General features: G+C 37.2%; 1 protein-coding gene and 1 long non-coding RNA gene across 6 annotated transcripts in view; both read right to left on the bottom strand.

Moving 5' to 3' along the window:
• Nucleotides 1-14,637, bottom strand: part of LOC310642151 — a 299,722-nt gene that overhangs the window by 161,411 nt on the left and 123,674 nt on the right. The window lies entirely within an intron of this gene.
• MSRB3 (methionine sulfoxide reductase B3) overlaps nt 1-14,637 on the bottom strand; it is a 70,044-nt gene that overhangs the window by 40,809 nt on the left and 14,598 nt on the right. For 2 of the 5 annotated variants that reach the window (XM_083365598.1, XM_083365599.1), the window contains exon 2: nt 14,233-14,376. The exons of 1 other annotated variant lie outside the window; for it this stretch is intronic. In XM_083365598.1, coding sequence (XP_083221724.1) covers nt 14,233-14,344 — 112 coding nt within the window. In that variant the 5' untranslated portion in view covers nt 14,345-14,376. Of the gene's footprint in view, nt 1-11,766; nt 11,894-14,232; nt 14,377-14,637 lie in introns of all 5 variants that reach the window. 2 more of the 5 variants (XM_083365600.1, XM_083365601.1) reach the window with 2 other exon arrangements.

Here is a 14,637-nt window from a genome sequence, read left to right as displayed (position 1 = left end):
CATGGTGGGCACTGTTACAAATACAAAATAGATATGAAAAACATGTGAAACTGTATGGATTTTACAAAGAACAAACTGTATTTGATAAGACATTGTTAACCTCTGATGAGAAATTAATTAAGAAAGTGTATAATTTTTTTGTTAATTTTAGAGATGGAAAGTGAACAAACTAAAGAGACAATGACAAGGTGGGCGAAAAACTTTGGTTATAATATAGAGTTAGAAAAATAGCAAACATTATGGGAGAGAAATTATAAACTGACAATGTCAACTGCGTATAAAGAAAATTTATATAAAATGTTTTATAGATGGTACCTGCCACCAGCAAGATTAGCAAAAATGTTTAAAAATATGTCAGATAGATGTTGGAAATGTAAACAAAATTCAGGCACGTACTATCATATCTGGTGGACATGTGATAAAGCAAAGGCCTATTGGAAAAAAATACATGCTTGGTTAGAAAAAATATTCGGAGAACATGTAGTATTTAATCCTGAATTTTTTCTATTAGGTATAATACCTAATAGTAATAATCTTCGCGCAATACTGGAAAAATGAAGGAATACCATCAGAGGAAGAAGTAATTAAAAATATACTGGAATGTGCTGAGATGGACAGACTAACTATGAGGCTGAAAGATAAAGAAGAAACAGAATACTACCCAAGCTGGAAATTATTCTACAAATGGCTAGAGGAGAGAACCAAAGAGTAGGACTTGATTATGTATTAGTGTTTTTTGAACCCAGACCACACGCTGGTTGAAAAATTAACATATGTATGTAGAGAAAAAAATAATAATAAAAATATGTCAGATAGATGTTGGAAATGTAAACAAAATTCAGGCACGTACTATCATATCTGGTGGACATGTGATAAAGCAAAGGCCTATTGGAAAAAAATACATGCTTGGTTAGAAAAAATATTCGGAGAACATGTAGTATTTAATCCTGAATTTTTTCTATTAGGTATAATACCAGAAAAGATTAATAAGCAAAATTCATATTTGGTTCTACATATTACAACAGCAGCAAGAATAATCTTCGCGCAATACTGGAAAAATGAAGGAATACCATCAGAGGAAGAAGTAATTAAAAATATACTGGAATGTGCTGAGATGGACAGACTAACTATGAGGCTGAAAGATAAAGAAGAAACAGAATACTACCCAAGCTGGAAATTATTCTACAAATGGCTAGAGGAGAGAACCAAAGAGTAGGACTTGATTATGTATTAGTGTTTTTTGAACCCAGACCACACGCTGGTTGAAAAATTAACATATGTATGTAGAGAAAAAAATAATAATAAAAAGCTTACACACAAAAAAAGAACTGTGCTATGAGGAGCTTACAATTTACATTTCTTATTCTTGGGGAATTAATGACAGGAAGAAAATGGATTGAAAAAAGTAGATGCAAAAGTAACAGATAAATATGACAAAATATAATTGCATAACCTTAAGTAATTTATTTTTATAAACAATATATAAGCTGTTAAAATATAGCTTTTCATATCCAAAAGTAGATTTTGAGGGAAAAATAAAGAAAAGATTGTGTTACAATACTGATGATTTATATAAAGTTTTTGTTTAAAGGAAAGCTAGAAAAGACCCATTTTAGAACAACGAATTGCTGATTTTTTTTTATATTATCAACATTTCAGCGTCCATGTGCGCGCCTGCCTCGCGCTCACCCGTGTCAGCCAGGCTCTCCATGGCGCGCTGCAGCTGATTGGAGGCGGCCAGCCAGGCACCGAAGTGCCGAAAACAGCAGAGTCCATGTGCGCGTCTGCTATGCACTCACCTGTCAGACATGCTCTCCACGCCTCAGATTAGCTGCAGCGGGCTAGGCAGGTATGGACACAGACTCCTCTGTTTTCAGCTGCAGTGCACCATCGAGAGACTGGCTAACACGGGCATGCACATGGACTCCGCTTTTTTCGGCGGGGCTTTGGTGCCTGACCAGCCTCCTCCAATCAGCTGCAGCGCGCCATAGAGAGCCTAGCTGACACGGGGTCAGCACAAGGCAGACATGCACACTTACTCTGCTTTTCTCGGCTGGGTTTCAGTGTCTGGCCAGTTCAGCCAATTTCCCCCTTTCTTCTCCCTGTTCCTTTGACAGCGGTGGGCTTTGGGATGATCAATCCCCATTTGTGAGGTGGCCAACCAATCACCGTGCCCTCCTCTTGGGAGGGCAACACTAGCTGCCAATTCAGCAGCAGGAAAGGCAGAAGGCAATTCCCCCCACCAGACCAGCCGGGCAGCACAGGAACTACAGTTCTCCTCAGCGTCGGGAAGCCTGTGCAATGGAAATGTGACAGTGGGGGCCATGGGGCGCTCACTGAGGAAGCTACTGCCAGTAATACAGCTTGCTCACTTCCTGCCCCATCTGTCAAGTTTCCGACGTATGGGCTTCTCAAGTGACTCTGAGGCATTGTTTACCTTAAAAGTCCTTTATTAGCCTAATACACCAGCAAATGCTTGCTCGAAGGAAGCTGGAATCTGAAATCTCTGCCCCCTTGCACAATATATTAAAACACAATTCTCCACATTTCTAATTTTGTCATTAATCATATTCTCCAATTAATTTAAAGAATCAGTTTCCCTTCCATTAGAAAACCCACCAAGCTCTTATCTTCTTTAATTTCAGATGGCCTTGAGGAACAATCCTCCTCTTCCCCCCTCCCAACCTTAATCCAATCTCTTAAAGCAATACACAAGTTTAACATATGAAATGGCTACTTCTTCATCTCTTGTCAAGCAATAACATTTGATGTTAGCAGCATTGACACCATTGCTTCCAAATGCCATGTGTTCGCTATTGTGGCGAACTCTTCTGTGGCAATGGCATGCATGCCAACAGAGAGGGCTCAGAGTGCCATCTCTGGCATGTGTGCCGCAGCTAGAGCTATATCGGAGACCCCAGGAAAAAAGAGAAGAGGCTTCTGACCATGCACAAAGTGCCGCCCCATCCTGTAATATTTCAAGGGACCCGATTTGAGCCTCTATGCAGAATTAAGCGCTGCTCCCACCTAGGTCCTCTCACTCAAAAGGAGACGGTATGGTTGGGCTACAGGGAGGGGTGCAAAGTTCACGCTAACTCGCCTCCGCTGCAGACAACTTGGATGTGCAGCATCTTTTGGTCTTTTGGCACACTCAGCAGTGCAGAGACAGCCGTTAATGACCAGGTCTGGGCAATTCCTATTGGCTTTTGAAAACCAACAGAAGGTGTAGCACAGCCTGTGCAGGAGACGGCAGCCAAGTCTGGCAGGTGCAAGTGCGCGAGTCATGCCCTGGGACTAACCATGTGCCGTTCCCCTGTTGGGGACAGCAGAAGTTGAAAATCCATCAAAAAAAGGTGCCGGAAAGCTGTTCCGTGCGTTCTATGAAAAAAAAAAGCCCTGAATATTTCTAATATTTAATGGAGGCAGCTGTACACCTAAAAAAGTTTAAAAATGAAAATAAAATATTTTCATTCTGTAAAAGTTATCTGTTCTTTATTTTTCAAAAGTATTTACCAATACTGCATTTGTTAAGATGTGAATCTTAGATGCATTCATTAATCATATGGCTTGTGAACAAAAACTCTTCTTCATTAAACTTTTAATATTGCACTCCTTTACATATTATCTGAGAAACAATCAGCTTTGAATTTAGGCAGATTATTTCAAAAATTGCTCTTTCATTTTAGACATTTATCTCTCTCATTATTTGGTAAAATAACAATATATAGGCTAGTCTGGCAAGGCATCAAGAGGTATAAGTATAGACTTATAAATGTAAACAGATACACACAAATAAATATTGAACATCCTAGTTTCATCATTTCCAAATGTATATGTATAGTGATTTTTTTCTGAAAGCATACAGGTGTTTAAGAGATTATAGCAGTTATATTTGGCTTGAACAAATAACATTTTTCAAAATAAACTTTTTTCCTAGTTATTGAGGGATTTATGCTTGATTACAGCTCTACAAAAGGTTTTTTTTAATCACAGATATATGCCCTCATAAAGAAACAATTGTATTTTCAAAGTAGAATGACCAGAGCAATCCATCTGTATGTCATTTAGTACAAGGAAAGAAATGGCAGGTTTAAATTACATAGTATTGAATTGCAATTTCCTAACATTGGGTGCTTTTCTGCTTTTTTACCCTCAATCAAAAGAGTGTTCTCAAAAAAGTAATTTTAATTTTAAGTAGTTTTTATCCTCCTCCTCTTTATACCATGTAAATAGAAAGTTAGTAAGTGCTGGTCTCTATCAACTAACCACATTAACTATGTACATAATACATAATAGTACAGAACCTTAGCTGTTGGTTGCAAGGTCCTGAAAAGAAATATTTTTATTTCTCAGACTATACATTAGTTTTAATTTAAGCATTCTTTAAAAGTAGCCTTTTTGCTGCAAGGCCTACATTTACTTTTGCAGAACATATTTTAATGGAAGATTTTGAAGACCACAGCTTCCAAATTAGGAAAATTTTCTACAACCTGTTTTTCTGAACCTAAAATATAAACATAATTTTCTAACAGTAAATGTGTTTTGTAATATTCGGTTGCTTATTTTAAGAACTCAAATAATGGAAACTTATACCCTCAAACTATGAAACAGTCTTTTATTTGAAAGTAAAAAAGATTGCTCTGATAGAGAGGCAATGTTAAAATTCTCATAAATGCTATCATATAGAATAAGGCTAAGAATTCATTACAATCCTTGCTCGTATACCATGTCTATAAAGAGGCTATTTGTTTTATTTTTTGTTGTCTATTCTATTTCAGGGCACAAAGCAGAGAAGAACAAATGACTAAAAATACCAAGTCCAATGTAGCAGGGGAGTATACTATCTTTTCTTATCTTATTTGCTGTGACAAACAGAATACACCACTTAATGGACGAAGAAATCAAATGGTAACAGAAGAACAATTTTTTAAAAAATGCTTATCTGGAATAATAGTACTACAGTTCTTGGTGACCTACAATTATTTTTTTGAAAATCTAAAATACACCTTAAGATAAAAGAACAAATCTAGCCATAGTAACATTTTAGATTATCTTTGAGCTCTGAAACAATTTGGTGCGTTTAATATAGTCATGCTGGCCACATGACCATGGAGTCATCCTTGGACAAGCGCTGGCTCTTCGGCTTTGAAACGGAGATGAGCACCGGCCTCTAGAGTTGGAAACGACTAGCACGCATGTGCGGGGGAACCTTTACCTTTTTTACCTATGATCGAATGTCAACTAAAAAACATTTTTCCCCATTTTTTAAATTCGTAAGCTACTTTTGGGACCCTTTGGGAAATATGGAAGCTTGTTCTTTGCTAAATTCTTGAGAAAGAGGATTTGAAAATTCTTCCTGTCATGTATTTATAATCCTGGGTTTGCATATAGATTTGAGTTTGGTCAAATTTAAAACCCAAATAAATGAGGTCAAATAAGGTAAATAGGGTTTTCACAAAAAGTTGAGACTATACTCAAGATTATAAAACTATAAAAAATTACTGCTAAATATTTACTATTGAGAATAAGCCGACAATTTCTTCCAACGTAGCCTGCAACGTAGACTTGTTAACTAACTGAAGAACTCATAAGCACTTATTTATGTCTTACAGCTCAAGAGATCAAAACAATGAACTAATTACTGAATCTGCTTTAGTTTGTTTTGTAAAAAGTAACTGAACATCTCAACACTTGACTTATATTATATTTCATAAAAATATCCATGCAGGGTCTTTTGGCAACAAAATAGAAGTACTTATCTTCTGCCTTTTAAAGGTTTTTTTTTCCAATTCTCTTACCAGCCTAGTATTCTCAGGCAGTCTCCCATCCAAGTATTTAATGGGTTTTTTTAGAAGCAAAGACCAAAATATCAGACACATTACAATAAAGTTCAACACAGGTAAGAGAAGTATATCACTGTATCCATTGTACCCATTAAGTTAATGTTGTTTTAGATTAAATTTATGGTTAGAGGGCAACCTAGGTTAGCTCAATGAAATGCTGATATTATTCTAAAGCTCTGCAAAACATTTGACCTTTTCTATATTATATACCAAGATGTTTGCAAGTTATCACACATTATTTAAAATTCAATACTGCAGATTTAAGACAATTTAAATTAGAGGAAGGAGAAGAGCAAAGTTATGTGCATGCTGCTTTGTGGAATCTGGTATCATGATGTTTTGGGAATACAACTGGGGAGTGCTATGCTGAGGGAAACTTTAGTAAAAAATATCCAAGATTCACATGGGCACAGAAGATAGTGGTCCAGCATGTAGGAAAGATATAAGTCAGGGGTGTCAAACTCAATTTCATTGAGGGCCGCATCAGCATTGTGGTTGCCCTCAGCAGGCTTGTGGCCAGGGTGGGCGCAGCTGGAGTGCGTGTGGCCTACTGGGTGGGTATGGCCAGCTCTACATCATTTGTGCCAAGGGCACCTATGGGGACCTGGGCAGGAGTGGGACAGATCTGAGGGTCTCTGGCAGAAGGAGATGGGACCGGGGCAAGTGCCAAGGCATGGTCCACTGGAGGAGCCTCACTGTTCCTCTCAGGCCATGCGTGGGCGGGCTGGATGGTGGCACAGAGGTCAAATACCCAGCCCAGTCTTCAAGCACCCATGGCACCAAGCCCAGCCCCACTTCCCCAAGGTGGTGTCCAGCTGCACTTACCTCCTCAAGGCTGCTGCTGCTGCTGTGCTTGCTCTCCTTAGCTAGATTGCTCATGATGGGTATGAGGGAGGCCCACTCCTCTCCATGTGAGACTTGGCTTTGTATCCAAAGCTTCCTTAGCAATAGGATGGGAGGCCCCCCAGGATAGGCTAGGAGGAGGGGACAATGGGATGGTGAAAGGGCAGCAGGGCAGGACTAAGGCAGGACTTCCCTCAGACCCTTTCCTTCCTTCCTTCCTTCCTTTCCTTCCTTCCCCATTGCCTGGAAGTATCCGTCTTGGTGGGCTCTGGGGGAGGGGATGCCATGAGCAGCATGAGAGTTGATGTTACCTGTGCAATGCTGCCCAGCCCCCAGCCTGCCCGGTTTTGGCAGGCAGCGAGGTGCTCTCCTCACAGTGCTGAGAGGCTGAGCCGGGTGGTACGAATCTGAAGAGAAGCACAACGCTACCCAGCCCCTAGCCTGCCCAAAGTAGGCAGGGCCATCTGCTGGCCACTTCCAGGCGATGGTGCATTTCTTCATTCCTCACGAAGGGTGATACCTCCCCAGCACGCACCCAGGGGGAAGTGCCAACGTGGCAGTGGCCGGTCCCTCGCTGTTTCCAGACAGCCTTGTGGAGCTATGACTGAATGTATTTCAGCATAGATGACCACCACGAAAATGTACATTGGCTCTCAGCCAGCCTGGGCCAAGGCAGTGGGGGCTGTTCCCTCACTGTTTCCAGGATGGCTTCGCGGGCCACATGAAACCATTTTGTGGGCCAGATCCGGCCCCCGGGCCTTGTGTTTGACATGTCTGATATAAGTAGTGAGTTTTTTTGCAGATAATTGTCTTGATTCAGTGATTTCCTGAACACTACAGCTCTCTTTATTCTCTTTACCCTTAAAGTCATTCAGACATACTTTAAAGCTTATGAAGATTGGTTCTTTAAGTGAATAAATAATTTGTCTTATTGCAAACATCATGAATAAAATATGTCTTAAAGAAATATACAATAGAAATTATATGCCATATAACTAAATCTATATAAATGCATTTCATATACTATTACAGATTTAGTTTCCAGCAAAAAATAAAGAGCCTTAGCTATTTTTAATATATAATGTACTTTATATGAAAATCAGTTGATGCATATGAAAGCCATAAGCTGCTGTAACCACTAGTAACCAGCTGAATGTGGGACATAGAGGACTCCTCAACTAGAGCATTCATCTCAATACAATGGTACCTTGGTACTCAACTGCTTTGAATCTCATCAAATTTGGTAATTAACACATTTTGATACAAAAATTTTGTCCTGGTACTCAGCATTTATTTGGTACTCAACACACAAGCTTGAGCTTCTCAGGGTCAACTTCCTTGTGATTCACTACATTAATCCTTATGGGAAAAGTTTGTTTGGTACTTATTGTTTTTGGTACTTGATACGTCTCATGGAACCAATTAACGATGAGTACCAAGATACCACTAAATGTACATCATCCAGTTCAATAAGCATTATGAAGCATAGAGATGATAAAGTTCTGCTGATAAATGAATAAAAATTTGAAATATCCTAACATAATATGGAGCTAGTGTTAATATTAACCATGTCATGATTCTCTGGTAAATTCACTAAAATGTATTTTAGTTATTATCTGTATCAGTTCTACTGATATTTCAGCATATAAAGATGGATTTACTCAAGAAAAGATAATAGGTTCTATAATAAGAATGGTAAAAAGTCTGGTTTTTCATCTTTTTTTGTTTCTGTTAATTTATTTTATTACATTTATATGGCTACCATCTCACTTGCATGGAACTCTAGCGTGGTATAATATAACCATAGTTTTCTACTATTAAAACAATTAAAAATGAAAAGCTACACCTAAAACACAACAATAAAAAGACAGAGGAGAATGCACTCTAAGTACACACAATATACTGTAACCATTTAATGGGCTTTCTTGAAGTCCCCAAGTCTGATGTTTTGAGGGCCTTCCAGAAGGCCAATCCAGGGAGAAGGGGGGAGATAATATTACAGTTATTTTTGTTTTATTAGTGTTCAATATAATATTGTTGTAAGTGTCATAAGGTATATTAATAAAAGATGGGATATAAATGCAATTAATAATTAAAAAATAAATAATAGCATATTTTAAAACCATAGATAAGGACACTATATAAATGAAATATAATTAAGTTGCATAGATACAAACTTTAATATTAAATACATATACACTATCAAACAATTAACGTGATATGCCCAGTACCTTCCTATAGATGTACTGCAGTTTTAACTGTGAACATTAATGTTTTACAAACAGCACATAAATATTCCACCAATTAAATACACAACACTGTATCTGAATATTTATTTAGAAAGCAATTACTTTAGAGTTAGAAAGCATTTGTGTCTTTCAAAACATATTCAGTATTAATTTAATTAAAATTATGTAATTACTTTTTCCAGGTTTTAAAGAGCAGAAAAAGAAAGCATTCTACTGCATGCAAAAAGTGATGGAAGCAAAGAACAGTGTTAAAAGGGGGAAAAGGTATATTTTTAGAGATGAATCAGCTCATACAATACAAACTCACAGCAAAGCAAAGTAAGTTTTTCTCCTATGTAAATGTGGCACTCTGCTACAGAAAATGTTTGTCGGTTTATGCATAAATTCAAAATTAGTAAAGGTTTACTGGAAGACAAAATCACAGATTTATTTTTTTTTACCTTCCAAATTACAAAGTTAATAAACATTGGGACTCAAAACAATAATTTACTAGAATTGTTAAAAATTATTTTAAAGGCTCTGCACTACAATAGTAATGCTACTTATTAATTTGCTATTTTTCAAGATCTTTAAAACCACTAAATTAAATTCTCTAGCTAAAATACAAAAAAATGTATTCAGACTTAAATCTTTAGACAGTACTTCGGTAATATGAAAAAGAATACCTAATTAGAGCCCTCTACTGGAATTTGAGAACTATTGGTCTTTTAAACTGAAATTTCTCTACCTCATTAGTAAAATATATGTTCAAATTCCAGCAATTAAAAAAAATAAGATTTTTTTTAAAAAAAGACATAAAATAGTTTGCACTTTAAATAACATTTGGAAGGAAACAAAATGTGTAGATTATGGTGAACGTGGGACAAAATAAATATATTTATTTATACGAAGGGGTTATCTTTTTTTTAAAAAAAGATATACTGTATTGCATGAATAATTCTAAAGCTACCAAAAGTATATATATGTATATATAGTATTTAAAATGAAATGGTTTATTAATTCAAAAACTGTAAATATATATATATATAAAATATATTGTGCTTACCTAAGCCAATTTCTTGGCCACGTCATTTATCAGTTCCAATCTCTTAGAACAGGGGTGTCAAACTCAATTTCACTAAGGGCTGCATCAGCATTGCAGTTGCCCTCAGGGGGGCGGGTGGGTATGGCCTGGGTGGGCGTGGTCTACTGGGTGGGCGTGGCTAGAGTGCATATGGCCTACTGGGTGGGCATGGCCAGCTCTACATCGTTCGCATCAAGGTGCCTATGGGGACCTGGGCAGGAGTGGGACAGATCTGAGGGTCTCTGGCAGAAGGAGGGTCTCTGGGCCAGGGCCAGGGCCAAGGCAGTGGGGGCCGTTCCCTCACTGTTTCCAGGATGGCTTCACGGGCCGCATGAAACCACTTCGCAGGCCGGATTTGGCCCCCGGGCCTTGTGTTTGACATGTCTTTCTTAGAATAATCTGTCTTTATAACTATTTATATCATAAGGAGGAGATGCAGGGTATCTGAGAAGCCATCTCTCCTTAATGGGACAAGGCCATTCCAATTGTGCCAATAGATGAGCCCTGCTATGGATCCTGTCTGCTAAGGAATTGAAGCAAGCAGGGTCAAGCAGAAGAGCCTTTTTGCCTGGGCCAATCATTGTGGAACATTCTACCTCAAGAGGCGAGAATTGCCCCCTGTCTTTTGGCATTCTGGAAGAGTATTAACACCTGACTTTCTTGGTTGGCCTGGGGCCGAGGGAGTGTTCACCACTGAAGGTGACTGATGGATAAAAAGACGTTATTCCCCATCCCGATCATCTCTTAGCTCTCAATTTTAGCACAGTTTTTAATAATATTTTAATCTTTGCAGATTTTAATGTTTTAATATTTTAATTATTTTTTACTTGTTTTATAACCCAGAGTCGCCTTGAAGGAAAGATGGGCAGTATAAAGATTTGATCAATAAATAAAACGGAAGAGAGAAAGCGCTATGAAATGTACTTGGCCACTGCCTGTTCTCCTTCCACCATTAATGAGCTCTTACATCCATACTTTTATCTGGAACATCCAACACGATAACATGGTAGAAAAGTGTTATTTGCCACTTCACTGGTAGCCCAAGTGGAAATGTTTATATATGTTCACAGACATGCAAATTGAGGGGAAGCTTCCAAAACCATGACAGGCCTTCCAGAGAATAAGGCTGCACCAACATTTTGACGAGTGATTCTTCACATGCATCAATGTGCTATGTAGATTACCGCTTATGAATGTGTTGAACAGCACTATTATTTATCTTTATCTTTTGCATTTCAAGGTGGTTTATGCTTGGTTTGCAGAACTAACAAAGATAAAAGTTATGACCAAAAACTGAAGAAATAAAGCAAAACAGTGGGCTAGAACATAATTTTACAAGAAAATTTTCATGTGCAACAAATAGTATGAAGTTTGCTTTCAATTGATTTATTATTCCTTTTAAAATGGCACTGAACATTTCCTGAGAGCAAACATTGCCTCTCACCAGATTGTAGTATCCCTTGATAAAAATATAATGCTAGACTATTTAAGTCTACTGTTATATTTTAAAAAAGCAAAGTGCCTATTTATGAACTAAAAATACTATCAAATTTATCAAACTCTATATAGAAGCTAAAATGCTAACCCTTTTTACCAATTATTGTTTTTTTAAAAAGCTGTGATGTACAATAGTTTGAAAGATTTTCAGCTTAGTTGTCATTGAAAAGCTGATTCCTTAGCAAACCACAGCTATTATTTCCTGTAGCAGAGATGCCTACTCTAGTAGAAAGACCTCCATATGCATAACCACAAGTAGCACCCAGTCAACCTGAGGGAAGCCCACAGGCTTGCAGGGCCACTGGCTGGCTCTTTGTCACCAAATGCAGTAGGTTGAATGCAGACATCACTGTAATACCGTCACCAACACAACCAGAGGCAAAGAACAGGGGCAAGAGCTGAGTAAGGGAAAAAAGATGAAAATAAAATTAAAACTTCAACAAGTTAGATAGATTCATAGCAAAAATGATGGTTATGATTATTTTTTGAAAGGAAACATACAAACTTAATACAAATACACATGTATTAAATGAGTTCCTCTCATTTCTTGCACAACAATCTAGCAATTATTCTGAAGAAATAAAGCAACTTGCAAACATATATACATGACAATTTTAAGAAAATGATTTGAAAATGATGGCATAAAAAGTTCAAAAAGAAACATGGTATTTTGTTCATTAATTGTTTATAGTTAGTTTGCATCTAGGTTTTAAAAGTTTTAAAAATAAGGAACTTACTATTACACAAACCATTGCTACCTTAAAGTAGTTCCATTTTTTAATAATACCGTCTTCAACTGTGCATGTAGCAAGACCTTTCTTTATACATGAAAAAAGAACCCTATGTCCATTGTACTGAACTCCTCAGAATTGATAAAATCAATCTAAGGAAAGTTATACGAAGGCTCCATATTAAAGCTGTTCTATATAATGATATATGCTGAGTTAACGTATTTTTAAAAACAATTTATAATGAAGGTAACAAAGATGAAAACCCATCAGAAACATCTAGTGGACAAGTACATTGTACAAGAATCATACACAATTTCTTGTGCTGCACCCATCTACTTTGTTTGTTCATAATAGAATGCACTACAAAGTTTCAAATATATTTATATCAAAAACTGATAATTCTTATTTGAAAGTGCTATTTCTCTTGCTAATTTTTATTGGATAATTAGCCAAGCCAGATCAGTAAAGAAATATGATTTGTAGGCAGTGTAAACAGGAAAGCTGTTATAAACCAATAATATATCAAGAGAGTGAGCTGAATGTTTTTAGACTGGATTTAAAAAAGAAGCTGGTTAAAAGTTTTGAGGAATCTTGTAAGAAGGGACAAAGAAAAAAAATCAAATTCTACGATATTGTTTAAATAAGTTCAAGAGTAAGACTGTTGGAACTAAAAGCAAGGAATATAAAATTGGTTTATCTGATCAAGGTTAAGATAAGTTATTTCTGGTAAACCTCAATGAACTTTCATTGACTTAAAACTATGAGGGAGTGAAGAGATATTAAAATTGTTTATGCTTGTTATGATGAAGTCAAGTGTCTATACGTTTACTTCGTTTCTTTATTATATTCTTACTTTTCTTGCTCTTTTCCTCCTGCGCATTAACAGATGTTCCAAAATCATCCATTATCAAGCTGTGATTGATAAGGGATCAGCAGCTGCCTAGTACCAGCTAAGCAGCTAACTTTTTTAACCTTGCATTTGCACTGTTCTGTGAGCTGAGTATCTTCGGCTTGAACTTGCTGTGCAATAATCAGACTATTTTAAAAAAGCCCCACTAGAATAGTATCAATAAATGTCAACAGTAGCAAATAAGATCACATTCCAACTGTAGATCATCTGCCCAGAGGGGTCAGCAACAAAGCAATATAGGCTATACCTGGCATGAAATCATAGCAGAAACCCCTCCTGTGTCTGCAATATGATACTGATCAAAAGTGGAGTATTCATAGCAACATCACTGTGTGTGCCCATACATTTTGAAAGCATGTCTTGTTGGACCAGCCCAACCAGTTTGTTTTCTGTTGGCAACTGTCCATGACTGGCTGTGAGCAGACCGGCTCAAGCTGCTGGAATCTTTTCTGCTGCCAAGGAATAATTAAAGCATTAATTTATTTACTTATTTTGCTGCTCTCTGATTGGACTTTTTAAAAATTTCCCAGAAATCAATATATTGACTATAGTATAGAAGCCTATGCTTCCCCACAAGCTGTTTGGGAAGTTTACTCAAAAACTTCTGGGAAAGAGTTCTGGGGAAGAAATAGCATAAATTGCATAAATGGCTTCTGGTTATACAACCTTACTGTAGGTCCAAATCTCTGTATTGGATGGGTACATGGAGTGCTATCCCCATCCCTCAATTTCTTTCATGCAATAATTTCTTCATTATATCTTGAATTACTAACTTTCTTTAGAGTCTATCTGAATAAAATATTACTTGGATTAAATTACTTCAAAGAACAAGAGCCAAATGTTTATAGAAGCAGAAGTGGAGACAATAATGAGCAAGAAAAGATAAACACTACAACCAATAGCCTGAAAAAAAGGAATAAATAAACATGTCATTTGCATGAATGATTTGCACAATGATTTTTTGTTTCCTAATCATGCAGACCATTCTCTTGGAAAAGACAATCAGCTAATAAAAAAGGTCTACGCATTCCAAGCAAGCAAATAAAAATGTATTTTCACTTTGAGAAAGAGAAGTGTGCAGTGAAAGTGAAATTACCTAGCAAAGCTGTAGTCTTACTGGGCTCCAGCAGCTGATCATAAAAGGTCTTCCTATTCTGTTTCATCAACTGTAGCACCAGGCAGCCTGCACGCCTACCAATTGCAGCCATCTGGCTTGTGTCAAAGCCTGTGACTCAAGCAACTACAGTGCAACAGGGAAAAAGGCAGTGATATCACTCTTCAGGTCAGGAAAGAACAAGGATGAATTCTACCTCTAAAAAGCTGGGTGCCCCAGGAGTTTCTAGAACACTTTTATTTAGCAATTTATGACTAAAGCTGTTCTCTCCATTAAACCAGGAACAGATCACCCCCTAGTGGTTAGCAGGCAAAAAAGTGCAAACAGCAAGTTTGTGTTGCTAAAGCTAAATAAAACAGCTTTTGCAAGTTAATGCAAAACAAAGAA

Source organism: Vipera ursinii, assembly GCF_947247035.1.
Source record: "Vipera ursinii genome assembly, chromosome: 6".
Taxonomy (NCBI): Eukaryota; Metazoa; Chordata; class Lepidosauria; order Squamata; family Viperidae; genus Vipera; species Vipera ursinii.
Note: the sequence above shows the minus strand (reverse complement) of the source record. Positions and strands in the feature narration are given on the sequence as shown.